A 15,869-nucleotide genomic window follows, 5' to 3' on the forward strand; every position below is an offset into this window, starting at 1 on the left:
CTTCTCAGACGGAATCTTAGACATTTGCATGAGAATATGAATTACTCATTTCAACCGATTTGCTTTTCTGCTAGGGTCTGAGGATGTGAAGAGACCCCTAACTCAGAATCCACAGTTTCAGATATAGGTTGCAGTCCCACAACAGTAATGAGACGAACCCTCCAGATGCTTGGTATTACTTCTAGAAGGTAGTGAGTAAAATACTGATTGACTAGGTACAAATCCTGACTCAGCTCTGTATTCAGTGCCTCAATATCCTCATCTGCAAAATGGGGGCAACTGTGCCTGCCTTTTAGGTTTTTGTAAAAAAAAAAAAAATCAAACAAGTTAATATTTGTAAAACTATTATTATTTTAGCTTAGACTATTAAGACGGCTTCAATTTTTCCAGTGCTTCCCGCAGGATGTGGCTAAAAGCATCAATCGGGTTGGCAGCTTCTATTAATAATTTACTGCTGGTCTTGAAAAAGTTACTTCATCCCTGTTAGCTTCATTTTTTCACCCGAGGCCTTAAATGATGCTTCCAAAGTAATACACGCTCTAAGCTGGTCTCCGCGGATGTTGCGGAGTAAACACACTTCAACAGAGGGGGCTGGGGCGGATAGGTCATCAGGCACCGTCCCGTTTTAACACTTCGTGGGAACCGTCGTCCGTCCGCACTAGGAACACGGCTGCAGAACAGCGTATCACTTGCTGAAACGAACGTGCGAGGTATCCACGCAGGATGTTCCGCCCTGTATGGCGGTGACTCCGGCAACACCTGTGCCAACGCTGGACTGAACAAAGGCCTGCGTCCGAGAGTCGACACCTGGCCGTTACTTGGCGCGCGGCGGCGGTCGGAGGCCGGGCCCCGCGGGGAGCAGCAGGGCGCCCAGCAGCAGCTCGCCCTGGCCCCGCAGGCGGCCCCGCTCGCGGCCGCGGCCCCGCTCCTCCGCCTGGACGCGCACGGCGAGGCGGCGCAGCTGCTCCTCCGACAGCCCGTCCAGCCACACGTCCTGCTCCGAGGCGGCCGCGCGGCTCGGCCGGACCACGGCGCTGCGCTGCGGGCGCGTCTGGCCCGGCGGCCGCAGCACGAAGCTCACGCGGCAGCCGACGGCGCGGGGCTCGGCGGCCCCCGCGGCCCCCGCGGCCCCCGCGGCCCGGCCCTCGGCGCCGAGCAGCCGCACGCGGAGCCGCCCGCTGGCCCGACTGTACTCGGCGGCCAGGCGCAGGGCGCCCCCGGCGCGGCCCAGGGCCACGGTGCCCTCGGCCTCCAGGCGCTCGGGCGGCGGCGGCGGCGAGGGGGAGGGGGCAGAGGGGAGGGGGAGGGGGGAGGGGGCCCCGGCCCGGGCGGGCGGCTCGTCCCCGCGGCCGTCCCGGGCCCCGCCGCGGCTCCCCCGGGCTCGCAGCGCGCGGCTCAGCAGCCCTTCGGGGGCGCGCAGGAGGCGGCGGGCGCGGGCCGGCGGGGCGGGCGGGGCGGGCGCGCGCGGCGCCGGGCGGGGGCGGGGGGCGGGGGCGGGCGGGGAGCGCGGGGGCGGCGGCGGCCGGGGCTGCGCCCGGGGGCGGGGGCGGGGGCGGGGGCGGGGGCGGGGCGGCGCCGGGGCCGCCGAGGAAGAGCGACTCCTTGCGGCGCGTGTGCGGACTCTCGAGCAGCGCGCAGAAGCCGTAGGCGGTGCGCCCGCGGGGCAGGTGCGGCAGCGAGAGCGCGGCCTGCGAGCGCGGGTCCCAGTCCGTGTGTCCGGCCGCAGCGCCTAGTGCGGCCGCCTGGCTCCAGGAAACCCGGAGCGCGGCCACGCCGGTGCAGGGCGCGAGGCGCGGGGGGATGCAGAACTCGGGGATGCGGTCGGGGGTGAGCACGTTTTCCCAGGCGGCGGGCGCGAGCGTCGGGAGCCGGTGGGCCCGGCCCTGGGGAACCCCGTTCCTGCCCCTCGGCAGGCGCTCGGGGCCCAAGCGGAGCCTGTCCAGGCACCACATGGGGCGGGCGCGGGACCCAGGTGACCCCCGCGGCGCACCGGCCGTCGGCGGTGGGGGCTGCCGGGCGCAGCGACCCGCGTCTCGCCTTGTTAGGGCTCCTGCCCCCCGCCTCGCCCGGGACGCTGCGAGCCAGCCCCCGCGCTGCTGTCGCAAGCTGTATTGCAAGTTTCAGGTGCCGACAGTCCTCGGTCGTCTCCAGGAGTCATGTACCCTTCGGGGCTTGTTGATTTAAGCTCGATCCTCCTTCGCCGGCCGAACGCTGCCTTCTAACTTTGGTCGTGCCGTCCTCAGTGCCAGGAGGCGCTTTGTCTGTGCAATCGTTTCCCGAATCCTTGGGTTACTGCGCTCTAGTCCTTGGCGAGAATTACAATAAGGATCCCCTCCGGGACTCACGGCTGCCCCCAGGGCAGGTAGACGAGGACGGGAGTCCCTCGTGGCGCACCTGGGGTCTGGGGTCCGGTGTCAGGTGGGGGCCTGCACGGTCCGCCCCGCGCCCCGAGCCAGAGGCGCGCCGCCCGTAGCCAGTTCAGAGCGCGCGGCAGGAGTCAGCAGCGCTGCTCCAGGACGGCGGCCCGAGCCTTTATACCTGCGGCCCCACCGCTGGCCACGGGGCGGGCGCGACAGGCGCCGCTGGGTAACCTGACGCCGGGCCTTCCGCTCTGCCACGTGGCTGGGTCGACTGCGCAAATCCAAGACGTCCAGTACTTTCTCTCTCCTGCGGCAGGTGGGCCTGTTATTCTCAGAAACCCTAAACAAGGTTCTATGGTGTCACGTGCAAAAGGGTTAAATCTTGACTCTATCGAGTGTCTTAACCTGCTTTCTCGTTTTCAGTCCTGAATTTATTTAAATGTGCCCTCTTGGTTGATTTTAAGTCACCCCACTTAAGCCATGTGTGCTGATTTTTTAAAAAGATTTTATTTATTTATTCATGATAGACACACACAGAGAGAGGCAGTAAAAATATTTACAAAAGCAGGACGTAAATAAAATCCCAACATGGAGCAGCCTGGTGGGCTCAGCCCTGGTGGCTCAGCGGTTTAGCGCTGCCTTCAGCCCGGGGTTTGATCCTGGAGACCTAGGATCGAGTCCCCCATCAGGCTCCCTGCATGGGGCCCTGCTTCTCCCTCTGCCTGTGTCTCTGCCTCTCTCTCTCTCCCTGTGTCTCTCGTGACTAAATAAATAAAATCTTAAAAATAAAATAAAATCCCAACATGATATATTGTATGTAGCCAAGTTGTTTTCACTTTCCATTTATTTTCCTTTTAAAGTACTAGATATGTGAACTCAGTTACTCTACCAAAATTCTGACATCTTGAAGCAAGTTATACATTTTTAAAAAAGTTGTTGGTTTGAAGGCCAGGGATGTGGTGACTTAGGGTAAGTAGACTGAAGTGTGCGCATGAAAGGTCTGAGCTACTGTTATGTCATCATTCACTTGAGTAACCACATGGAGCTTCTGGCTGGGGCTGATTTGGACAGAGCCAAGGGAGTTCACAGTTATTCTTCACATTTGTTCAGTGATGGTCATTGTGGATATCTACCACAGTAACCCATTTTCAGTTTATGCCTGGGTTGTGACTAACACCGAAACCCTGTTTTAAACAGCATTTTTTCATGAGCACCAGTTGATGAAACTCAACAGTTTAGTGCAAGCAGAGACAGTTTCTGAACCCAGACTGCAAATGTAGTCATATTTAATACCACACCACATATTCACATATTTTCAACCCTCATTTTAGGACACATTTTCCTCCTGTATGTGTAGCAAAGGAAGAAATAAGCTTGTTTGGCAGTGAGTGTGAGCAAGGGAGGACAATCATCCCTTAAAACAATACATTTATTGTTAATATCAGAAGCCAGAGGTAGAACAGTATTATAGGTACATTCTAGACTACCTGCCCTGGCACATTAGCTCAGCTGGGGGCAATTAGGCTAGCACTCTTTTTTCTATGATTCTGAGGCTAGTTAGCATCTTCTCAGACGGAATCTTAGACATTTGCATGAGAATATGAATTACTCATTTCAACCGATTTGCTTTTCTGCTAGGGTCTGAGGATGTGAAGAGACCCCTAACTCAGAATCCACAGTTTCAGATATAGGTTGCAGTCCCACAACAGTAATGAGACGAACCCTCCAGATGCTTGGTATTACTTCTAGAAGGTAGTGAGTAAAATACTGATTGACTAGGTACAAATCCTGACTCAGCTCTGTATTCAGTGCCTCAATATCCTCATCTGCAAAATGGGGGCAACTGTGCCTGCCTTTTAGGTTTTTGTAAAAAAAAAAAAATCAAACAAGTTAATATTTGTAAAACTATTATTATTTTAGCTTAGACTATTAAGACGGCTTCAATTTTTCCAGTGCTTCCCGCAGGATGTGGCTAAAAGCATCAATCGGGTTGGCAGCTTCTATTAATAATTTACTGCTGGTCTTGAAAAAGTTACTTCATCCCTGTTAGCTTCATTTTTTCACCCGAGGCCTTAAATGATGCTTCCAAAGTAATACACGCTCTAAGCTGGTCTCCGCGGATGTTGCGGAGTAAACACACTTCAACAGAGGGGGCTGGGGCGGATAGGTCATCAGGCACCGTCCCGTTTTAACACTTCGTGGGAACCGTCGTCCGTCCGCACTAGGAACACGGCTGCAGAACAGCGTATCACTTGCTGAAACGAACGTGCGAGGTATCCACGCAGGATGTTCCGCCCTGTATGGCGGTGACTCCGGCAACACCTGTGCCAACGCTGGACTGAACAAAGGCCTGCGTCCGAGAGTCGACACCTGGCCGTTACTTGGCGCGCGGCGGCGGTCGGAGGCCGGGCCCCGCGGGGAGCAGCAGGGCGCCCAGCAGCAGCTCGCCCTGGCCCCGCAGGCGGCCCCGCTCGCGGCCGCGGCCCCGCTCCTCCGCCTGGACGCGCACGGCGAGGCGGCGCAGCTGCTCCTCCGACAGCCCGTCCAGCCACACGTCCTGCTCCGAGGCGGCCGCGCGGCTCGGCCGGACCACGGCGCTGCGCTGCGGGCGCGTCTGGCCCGGCGGCCGCAGCACGAAGCTCACGCGGCAGCCGACGGCGCGGGGCTCGGCGGCCCCCGCGGCCCCCGCGGCCCGGCCCTCGGCGCCGAGCAGCCGCACGCGGAGCCGCCCGCTGGCCCGACTGTACTCGGCGGCCAGGCGCAGGGCGCCCCCGGCGCGGCCCAGGGCCACGGTGCCCTCGGCCTCCAGGCGCTCGGGCGGCGGCGGCGGCGAGGGGGAGGGGCAAGGGGAGGGGGAGGGGGAGGGGGCCCCGGCCCGGGCGGGCGGCTCGTCCCCGCGGCCGTCCCGGGCCCCGCCGCGGCTCCCCCGGGCTCGCAGCGCGCGGCTCAGCAGCCCTTCGGGGGCGCGCAGGAGGCGGCGGGCGCGGGCCGGCGGGGCGGGCGGGGCGGGCGCGCGCGGCGCCGGGCGGGGGCGGGGGCGGGGGGGCGGGCGGGGAGCGCGGGGGCGGCGGCGGCCGGGGCTGCGCCCGGGGGCGGGGGCGGGGCGGCGCCGGGGCCGCCGAGGAAGAGCGACTCCTTGCGGCGCGTGTGCGGACTCTCGAGCAGCGCGCAGAAGCCGTAGGCGGTGCGCCCGCGGGGCAGGTGCGGCAGCGAGAGCGCGGCCTGCGAGCGCGGGTCCCAGTCCGTGTGTCCGGCCGCAGCGCCTAGTGCGGCCGCCTGGCTCCAGGAAACCCGGAGCGCGGCCACGCCGGTGCAGGGCGCGAGGCGCGGGGGGATGCAGAACTCGGGGATGCGGTCGGGGGTGAGCACGTTTTCCCAGGCGGCGGGCGCGAGCGTCGGGAGCCGGTGGGCCCGGCCCTGGGGAACCCCGTTCCTGCCCCTCGGCAGGCGCTCGGGGCCCAAGCGGAGCCTGTCCAGGCACCACATGGGGCGGGCGCGGGACCCAGGTGACCCCCGCGGCGCACCGGCCGTCGGCGGTGGGGGCTGCCGGGCGCAGCGACCCGCGTCTCGCCTTGTTAGGGCTCCTGCCCCCCGCCTCGCCCGGGACGCTGCGAGCCAGCCCCCGCGCTGCTGTCGCAAGCTGTATTGCAAGTTTCAGGTGCCGACAGTCCTCGGTCGTCTCCAGGAGTCATGTACCCTTCGGGGCTTGTTGATTTAAGCTCGATCCTCCTTCGCCGGCCGAACGCTGCCTTCTAACTTTGGTCGTGCCGTCCTCAGTGCCAGGAGGCGCTTTGTCTGTGCAATCGTTTCCCGAATCCTTGGGTTACTGCGCTCTAGTCCTTGGCGAGAATTACAATAAGGATCCCCTCCGGGACTCACGGCTGCCCCCAGGGCAGGTAGACGAGGACGGGAGTCCCTCGTGGCGCACCTGGGGTCTGGGGTCCGGTGTCAGGTGGGGGCCTGCACGGTCCGCCCCGCGCCCGGAGCCAGAGGCGCGCCGCCCGTAGCCAGTTCAGAGCGCGCGGCAGGAGTCAGCAGCGCTGCTCCAGGACGGCGGCCCGAGCCTTTATACCTGCGGCCCCACCGCTGGCCACGGGGCGGGCGCGACAGGCGCCGCTGGGTAACCTGACGCCCGGCCTTCCGCTCTGCCACGTGGCTGGGTCGACTGCGCAAATCCAAGACGTCCAGTACTTTCTCTCTCCTGCGGCAGGTGGGCCTGTTATTCTCAGAAACCCTAAACAAGGTTCTATGGTGTCACGTGCAAAAGGGTTAAATCTTGACTCTATCGAGTGTCTTAACCTGCTTTCTCGTTTTCAGTCCTGAATTTATTTATTTAAATGTGCCCTCTTGGTTGATTTTAAGTCACCCCACTTAAGCCATGTGTGCTGATTTTTTAAAAAGATTTTATTTATTTATTCATGATAGACACACACAGAGAGAGGCAGAGGGAGAAGCAGGCCCCATGCAGGGAGCCTGATGTGGGACTCGATCCCGGGACTCCAGGATCATGCCTGGACCGAAGGCAGGCGCCAAACCGCTGAGCCACCTGGGGATCCCCCCATGTGCTGATTTTTGATTGGGAAAATACGTTCCTGCATACAACTGTGCTGTTGAAACCATCCTTTGAAGCCAGCCCCGGCCACCCCTGGTCTTTCTAGGCTGTACCCACCTGGGAGACCCCTTTTCTTCCTTTTGAAAACTGACCTATTCTGTAGGAGAACTGCTTCCAGCTAGCTCAGATTAAAAGAGATTCGAGGCATTTTGTTTAGCATTTGGGTGTATACTGTTTCTTTTTAAGATACTGCCTTGTAGGGGGATCCCTGGGTGGCTCAGCGGTTTAGCGACTGCCTTTGGCCAGGCGCGTGATCCTGGGGTCCGGGGATCAAGTCCCACATCAGGCTCCCTGCTTCTCCCTCTGCCTGTGTTTCTGCCTCTCTCCCTCTCTCTGTCTCTCTCTCTCATTAATAAATAAATAAAATCTTCAAAAAAAGATACTGCCTTGTAAGTTAATTACTTCTTCAAATAATGTTCAGTAATTATATAAAATAACGTTCAGTGAAATCAAATTCATCCAAAGGTGGTTTTAGGATTGGGCATATGCATTTTCTTTTCAGGATATACATACACAAACATTGTGCTCCATGATTTATATATAGTCTGTAGAATTGTCCCATAAATCTGCAAATTATGATTATTCCTAGTAACTTACCAAGTTCACATAGTGATGGAAAATGGAGAAAATAATACACATTAGCAACGAATGAGTTATTTTGGGAACTAAATGAATCTAATAATGTAAAATACTTAGCATTGTGCCTGGAACTTGGTTAGTGCTAAATACATAGAAGTAATGATTATTATTAATAATAATAAAAATAAAAGAGGCAATCTTGAGTGCTGTGGTTAAGAAAACTGGGCCTGGGCATGCGGCATGCCTAAGTGGCTCAATCACTTAAGCGTCTCCCTTTCACTCAGGTCTTGATCTCAGGGTCCTGGGATTGGGCCCTACGTTGCGCTCCCTGCTTAGTAGGTTATCTGCTTCTCCCTAGCTCTCTGTCTCTCCTCCCACTCCTGTTTGCTCTCTCCCTCTCTTCACTCAAATAAATGAAATCTTAGGGAAAAAAAAAAAAAGGAAACTGGGTCTGAAATCAGACCTGGTTTTGATTGTAGAATGGCTTCATATTATGTCACTTGAGCAAGTTATTTAACCTTTCTAAGCCACAGTATCAAATGTACAATAGTATGGGATCCCTGGGTGGCGCAGCGGTTTGGCGCCTGCCTTTGGCCCAGGGCGCGATCCTGGAGACCCGGGATCGAATCCCACATCAGGCTCCCGGTGCATGGAGCCTGCTTCTCCCTCTGCCTGTGTCTCTGCCTCTCTCTCTCTCTCTCTGTGACTATCATAAATAAATAAAAAATTAAAAAAAAATTAAAAAAAAAAACATGTACAATAGTAGGTGGGACCTTTGACAGGTAATGAAATTAATGATAGTATAAAAGAGATCCTGGAGAGCTCCCTCACTACTTCTGATAATAATATGTACTTACAGGGTTGTCATAAAAATATAATAAGATAAGCCATATTAAGACTCTAGCATACAGCGTAAGATACACAATGTCTGATATGATGTGTTGTTATTATAGAAGAGAACAAATTCTCATTTATTCATTCACTCAAAGAAGTTATTTACTGAATGCTTCAGGGTTTCAGCCACCATATTAGACAGGTGGACCCAGGCTGTATAAGATCACATCAGCTATATACATCCATCAAAGGAGCAATGATGGGAATGAAATATTTTATTTTGTTTAGCTGAGGCAGGAGTGAGAAGGAACTATTGAACAGAATTTATATATGTAGTCTTGGTAGGGAGGTAGGGTTGACAGTCCCTAGGTTTCCCATGCCCTTAACTAGATATATCATTTTCATGCCTGGCCAAAACTCTTGGGGCTGTGCTAAATCTATGGGAGAATAATTGCTGAATCGTATACTTGTGGGTCATGTTCATGTGTTTTGACTCACTTTTTGTTAGGAGACAAGAGGCTGTTAGCGCTCCAAGTGAGAGCTCAGAGAGCCCTTGATTAAAATGTTGAGGCTCACAATTTGAGAAGCAAAGCTATATTGTGGTAAGAGAAGGGGAAAAAGTGCCAGAGCGTGAGAAATGATTTATGGGTGAAGAAATACAGACTTTGGAGTAAATTTGTCCCAGGTTGAATCTGTTTATGCAACTTTCTAGCTATGGAACTGTAGGGAAGTTAATTAAGCTCTTTGAGTCTGTGTTATAAAACGGGGGTAATAATACCTACCACCCAAAACTGTTGTGTTAAAAATACATGAAATGTCTGGTACACAGCAAGTGCTGGTGGACTGCTAGCTGTTATTATTATACAGGTTTACGTAGGGATTAGGTGATTCACACAAGGAGTCCTTTAAAAACATTTTTCTTTGTGGCCAAATAAGACAGATTTGTTTGTTTTTATTAACAATTCACCTTATTCAGTAACACTTTAGCAGCATTTCCTGTATAAGGTTTCTTGAAAATAGCAGGCCTGTCTTTGCATGGCTAGTTTACTGTAACCACATTAAGCCTTATGTTTTACTTACCTCAGAAGCATGAGCCGTGGAATACTTGGGAGGACAGTGTAACAGGGTCAAGCCCTGTGCCTGGAACACACAGATCTACTCAGAAGAAGGCTGTGGCCCTTCATGGGAACATCCATTAATGGAACTATAAAATAATTTGGTGAAGTAAGTATGAATAAATTACATACCATCCAGGCCAGAGGTGTTAGGAGGAAACTGAACAATGTAAAGTGGACTTAAAAAAGAAAAATAAATTGGAGGTTGGGTGTCGCAGAAAGCAAGAAAAAGAGAGTTGACAACCGAATAAAAAATACCAGTGTTCTGGCTCATTCTTCTTTCTCATTTAAGGAGGTAGAGTATGGAGATGGAAAAAACACAGATCAGGGAGTCAGGACATTGGGTTTTAGCTCTGACAGTCACTAACTTGTGGAATATTAGCAAGTCCCTTAATTCTCTTTCATACTTGTCTCCACCTGTCAGATGAGGAGGTTGACTTAGCCAGATTTGTTTTCCTCTGACTCTCAAATTCTGCAATCTGCTCCAGTGCTTCCTGCCAGCCAATCTTCCTAACTTTTCTGACAGTCCACAGTGTGAGGCTTATTCTCTAGCTTTCTCCTTCATTTCCTTCCTTTCCCCCAAATGCCTTTTGCTTCTCTCAACAAAAGGTAAGGAAATAGCATGTGTGTATGAGGTAGTACAAAGTTAGAATTTCTTATATTTCAATTTTTAAACAAGAATTAATTTTTTTTGAGAGGGAGAGAGCATATGCATGTGATTTGGGGGAGAGGGACCATGGGAGAGGGAGAAAGAGAACCTTAAGCAGACTCTGCAACAGCACAGAGCCCAATATGGGGCTCCATCTCAGGACCCTGAGATCATGACCTGAGCTGAAATCAAGAGTTAGACACTTAACTGACTGAGCCACTCCGGTGCCCCAAGAGTTGTTAACTTTTAACGAGTATTCCTAATTTTGACTTTCATTTTTAAAATGGAAATTATATTTTGATCACCTGTTTTTATTGCTCAATCCCACATTGTGATTTACTTTTGTGATTGTCTTTGTTGTCTGCATGATTGTTGAACTAGATTGTATATAAGAAATGTAATTGCTACAATGTTCACTTTCTTTAAACCTTCATATCCTCATTCCTTTGGGTATACTGCTATACATCAGAATGCTAATGGTGTTCCATTACATTAGTTTGTTTTGGATTAGGACTGTAAATATCTGATTTCTTCAAGAAGTATGTAGGATTTGGAGCATTACAGTATGCACATTAGCAAACCCTCAAAACATACTTAAAATGGAAAATATTAAAATTTATAGGCTTTTTATATTATATGGTAATAGCATTATTTATACTGCCAATTTTGAGCTGAATTTTCCACTCCAAAATTTTCTGTTCTTTCATTAACTTTCCAAAGTAAGATATTTGAGAATTACTACTAGCCTACCACTGATTTAACTATAATTATTGAAAGAGAAAAGGGTAGCAATGTTCAGGAAGCTAAAGGAAATTAATACCTGCTGCATAATTCTGGGTTAATTGCTTAATATTCCTGACTTATTTTCCTGTAAAAAATGGTGCTAATACTACCTGCATTACTTATCTCACAGATTTCTTTTGTAGGATTACATGAAAATGTATATACCTTGGCTCATAAATTATGACTGAATATTAATAAAATGGAATAATCCATATAAAAGCACACACATTATTCTTTCAACTGTGTAAAGTACCATAGAAGTGCAAGGAGTTATTATTATATGAGGATTAGTATTGACCACTTCTCCCAGCGGATTGTGCCTTCTGTTTCATTTGTTTGACCACGTTATCCTGCCTGTGGCAGCTTCCATATTATCTTGCACTGTTATTCATATATCCTTGCATTATTTGCTCAACTGTTTCATGGTGCATGCCTATCCCAACCAGAACATAATATTTTGTTTTGTTTTATTTTCCCCTCAGTGCATCATTGGTGTGAGTGTACAATGGGAGAGAGATTGCTGGAGGAGGATGGGTAGACTAGAAACACCTTGGGGACAGATTGAGGAGGGTGTTCTGAACACTGGAAAGTTAGTGGGTGTTTTTGAGCAGTTGACTGAGTTCACCTTGCTTTAGAAACTAGCTCCTGTGGCAATGTGCAGATGGATGGAGAAGGGAAAAGCTGGAGGCAGTTTAGAAGGTGATTGTGTGCTCCAGGTGAGATAGAAGAATTAGGAAAAGTGGCAAAAACACAATAGACAGGTTTGGCTTTTAATTGTTTGCAGATGTTGAAGTGCAAACAAAGTGCCTCTGAGGTATTTTATCAGGGTGACTGAGCAAGGAAAAACAAATGGTTAAGGATTTATTTTCTGTGTGTGGCAGTAGAGGGTGGAGGTAGATCTTGATAGTACTGACTTGTATTAATTCTTTCTTTTACATCCATTTTACATAACACCCGTTGCAGACTTTTTGATTTTTTTTTTTCTTCTCCAGTGGATGTTGAACTTAAGTGATTTTTCTTTTTGATCCTTAGTCCATTCAGCCTATTGTAATAAAATACTACAGACTGTGTGGTTTAAAAACAATGCAAATTCATTTCTCACAATTCTGAAGACTGGAAGTCCAATATCAAGGTGCCAGGCAATTCAGAATCTGGTGTGGATCCACTTCCTGGCTCCTAAGATTACTGTTTTCTTGTGTTCTGACATGGAAACAGTAATGGGGGAGCTGAGTCCTTTTTGGGGTTTTTTTTTTTGGGGGGGGGGTGTCATTTTTAAAAGGGTACTAAATCCACTCATGAGGACTTTGCTTAATTACCTAATGACTTAAGTACCACCTTAAGGCCCCACCTCCTAATACCGTTACCATTAGGGATTAGGATTTCAATGCTTGAATTTTGGGGAGACACAAATATTTGGTTGATAGCAGTTGTTTAGGAGCACTTCATAGTTTTTCAGGCATGATATGTAGCAAAGCCATTAATAAATATTTGTGATTACAAATAATTTTGGCATTTATGTTTCTGTCCACCATACCCCAACAGCTTTCTGAAATATTAGAAAAAAGTCCGGTTCTCTGAAGAGAATTGGTCAGTGGGTGCTTAGATCTTATGAAGGTGGAGAGGCCTTGCATCATAAAAACCCCCACTCTTAATGTCTTGCCACACTGGGAACAGTTCAACTGTAATAGGGAAGAAAGTGATCTCTAAATAACAGCGAACCCAGACTTAAAGGAAGTACTGGGTTGGTTCTTCATTTTCTTAAGGAGGTAACGGAGAAGTGGTTCCCGAGTAAAAGTGAATCAAGCTCAGGGAAAGGGCAGGAACAAAATGCATATTCAGTTGCCATCTTAATCTTTCATTTCTTTGATGCCATTCTGTTCCCTCTTTTACTTTTAAATAAAGTTTTCAAGAAGCAAAAAGAAACGGAGATGTGTGGCGTTAGCTGCAGCAGGACAAGGGCACAGCGGCTCCTTCCCCCCGCCTGACCCAGGGGTGAAAGGCTGGTTGCTTAGGAGGCGCTGAGGATGGACGTGGGGCCTGGGAGGCGCGGGTCCGCTCGGGGCCAAGCGGGGCACCGGGGGACCTGCTGCTGCCCGGGACGGGGGGCTCTCGGGGACCCGGGGTCGCCCGACTGGAGGCGACGGTAGGCGCACGGAGCGGCCACATAGATGTCGCTGCGCTCAGTAACTCCTGCCCTTCCTTTTCTTTTTTAATTTTTTATTTATTTTTTAATTTATTCATTCATGACAGAGAGAGAGGCAGAGACAGAGGCAGAGGGAGAAGCAGGCTCCCTGCAGGGAGCCCGACGTGGGACTCGATCCCGGGACTTCAGGATCACGCCCCGGGCCAAAGGGCTGAGCCACCCAGGGATCCCCGCCCTGCCTTTTCCTTAACTTCCCGGTGCTCTGGTGCCTCGGGCTGCGAGGGCCAGCGCAGAGCCGGCCTCCGCGTCGCTCCTCCGCCCGCCCTCGGGTGGCGGGGACCGAGGCTGCAGAGGAGGCGAGCTTTCCGCCCCGCGCGCGCATCCTGGGGTCCCCGGCGGCGGGGGCGGGGGCGCGTGCGCGTGCGCGCCCGCGCCCGCGCGCCTGCGCAGAGCCTGGGTCACGCGCGCGGCGTGGGGGCGTGGCGGCGTGGCGGCGCCCGCGGGGCTGTCATTCGCGGCGCGCCTCGCCGCCCTCAGCTGCGCCGGGCGGTTCCGGCTCCTCCCTCTGCCGCTCGGTTCCTCAGTCCCACCATGGTGCTGGAGTCGGTGGTCGCGGACCTGCTGAACCGCTTCCTGGGGGACTATGTGGAGAACCTGAACAAGTCCCAGCTGAAGCTGGGGATCTGGGGCGGTAAGCGAGAGGGCGCGGCGGGCGGCCTGCCCGTGCAGGCTGCGGGGGCCCCGCCGCGGCCCCTCCCGCGCGGCTCCAGCCCGGGCCCAGCTCCCTCTGCCGCCCGAGACTCCGCCTCCGGGGAGGGCGCTCGGCGGGGCCCCCTCCCCAGGCGGCAGGTGCGCGGGGGCCGGGAGGCCCGGGGTGCCCGCCCGGCGGGGGGAGACGCGGCCGGGGTCGCGCTCGCGCTGCGGGAGCTCCCACCTTCCGGCCCCGGGGGCGGCCCCCGCGCCCCGCCGGGACCACCCCCCCCCCCCCCCGTCCTCACCGGGCCCCGGGGGCTGCAGGGCCTGCGAAGAGAGGTTCCTCCTCCCGCACCGCGTGCAGCCGGCATGGCTGTGCGCTCACACACTCTGATAAGTGGCACCAAGGAAAGGAAGAAAAAGGAAATGGCCTCTCCCAGTCACCTTCTCCGGGCATTTTATGGCGAGCAGGAACGGCTTCCCTTCTATAGAGCGGCAGGATTTGAGAAGGGGCCGATTGGCCCTGGAAGATCGTTACTAAAGGCCTGTTTAGTATGGCTTCTTACAATACTTTTAGCATCCGAGAAAACGATTTTCTTCCCTTGACGTTTCCTTCGCTCCAGTAGACTTTTTTCCAGTTCTGTTTTGGATGGCAGACAGAAATAATTCAAGCCACGACGGGCATCATCCTTAGCTAGGTGCACGCCCCAAACGCACACTGGCCCCCACACCGAGTATGTACAAGTAGGCAGGAAGTAGTATGCTTGCACGCTCTTCAGGAGGATTATTTGTGCTGATGATGCATGTTAAGCTTTGGGGATTTGAGGATACTTGTTTCACTCTGTAAAGGACTTTTGGGAATTTTGTCAGCTTTGTAAGGAAACCCAAAGAACTGCTCAAGCGCGTGGAGCTGCTTTTACTTTAGTCTAAAAGTTAAAGACCTGCACTGCCTGATAGGGTAGCCAGCAGCCACTGCGTCTATTAGGCACTCGGAATGCAGTTAGTTCACATTGAGGTTTGCTCTAAGTGTCCAAGAAGGTGGAGTTTTGAAAACACTCAGTAGGAGAAAGCGTAGTATCTCAATCTGTTATGTTGATTATGTGTTGAAATAATATTTGGGCACATTGGGTTAAACACATCATTAAAAGTTCATTCCTCCGTTTCCTTTTTCTTTTTTTTTTTTTAATCTGGCCCCTGAAATTTATAATTACAGACGTGAACCATTTATTTATATTGAGCGATGTTGTTCTAGAACCATGAGCACTGCCCTAGATTGTGGATGAGCCTTCTTTGAAGAGGTGGCTGGTCATTTGATTGGTTCTGTGTGGTTTGCCCAACACTGCATTCTTTGTTTACATGCCCTCCCTCAAGGCTAATACAATGCAAAAGAAAGAAGTTAAGATGAGACATTTAAGGAGTCGAACATGCGCTGCCTTCTTCAGCAATCAACCCTAGCAATCAACTAGGCTAGCATTTATGAAATGTGGGCTCTAGGTTGTGTTGGACAAGCCATTAACCTTCCTTGGCCTTTGTTTTTTTCATCTTAATTTAAACTTAAAAAAAAAATCATACCAGATAATGGAATATTCCTACGTGGTCACTACTCAAAATCACCTAAAGTTAAGTTAAAGTAAGGTTAAGTTAAAACACTGTATCCTATTTACATCAGATGGATTTTTTTAAAAAAAGAAAGTTTATGGATATATTCAAAGGTTTCTTCTCTACCAAATCTTACTTTCCTTTTTCTTTAAAATTGGAAGTTATAATAGGTAACATCTGAGGTTCCTTCCAGTACCAGTACTTTCATGTTAGTTGTACATGTTTTTAGTATGAAATTGTGAAGTATGCTGCCTGGGGATTTTGAACTTTTTCACATCTGAAATTAAAAATGCCACAATATTATGTCATTTAAAATTCGTCCCTTTTTTAGGTGGTATATAGGAAAAGAAACTTTCTATCTTCTTTTTTTTTTTTTTTTTTTTTTTTTTTAGAATGAGGTATGCTGTTGGTGGCAAACATCGCTTTTAATATAGGGCTGAGAAAATAAACTCCTTTCAGGAACTAACTGTATCTACTGGAGGTCCACTTAGGGATTCCCTCA

General features: G+C 51.8%; 3 protein-coding genes across 3 annotated transcripts in view; 1 reads left to right on the plus strand and 2 right to left on the minus strand.

Annotated features, from left to right (window-relative positions):
* Positions 1-307: 307 nt before the first annotated feature.
* On the minus strand, positions 308-2,703 carry LOC121481133 (C2 calcium-dependent domain-containing protein 4A-like). The gene is given in 3 exon segments (XM_041738211.1): positions 308-1,427; positions 1,429-1,849; positions 2,071-2,703. Coding segments are annotated over 3 exon segments (1,122 nt in total). The 5' UTR covers positions 2,159-2,703; the 3' UTR covers positions 308-814.
* Positions 2,704-3,167: 464 nt separating this feature from the next.
* On the minus strand, positions 3,168-6,354 carry LOC121481150 (C2 calcium-dependent domain-containing protein 4A-like). The gene is given in 4 exon segments (XM_041738240.1): positions 3,168-5,338; positions 5,340-5,467; positions 5,469-5,743; positions 5,965-6,354. Coding segments are annotated over 4 exon segments (1,092 nt in total). The 5' UTR covers positions 6,053-6,354; the 3' UTR covers positions 3,168-4,737.
* Positions 6,355-13,596: 7,242 nt separating this feature from the next.
* VPS13C (vacuolar protein sorting 13 homolog C) overlaps positions 13,597-15,869 on the plus strand; it is a 172,667-nt gene continuing 170,394 nt past the window's right edge. The window contains exon 1 of the mRNA XM_041745716.1: positions 13,597-13,766. Within this exon, the coding sequence (XP_041601650.1) occupies positions 13,667-13,766 (100 nt within the window). The 5' untranslated portion in view covers positions 13,597-13,666. The remainder of the gene's footprint in view (positions 13,767-15,869) is intronic.

Source organism: Vulpes lagopus, chromosome 2 (assembly GCF_018345385.1).
Source record: "Vulpes lagopus strain Blue_001 chromosome 2, ASM1834538v1, whole genome shotgun sequence".
Classification (NCBI taxonomy): Eukaryota; Metazoa; Chordata; class Mammalia; order Carnivora; family Canidae; genus Vulpes; species Vulpes lagopus.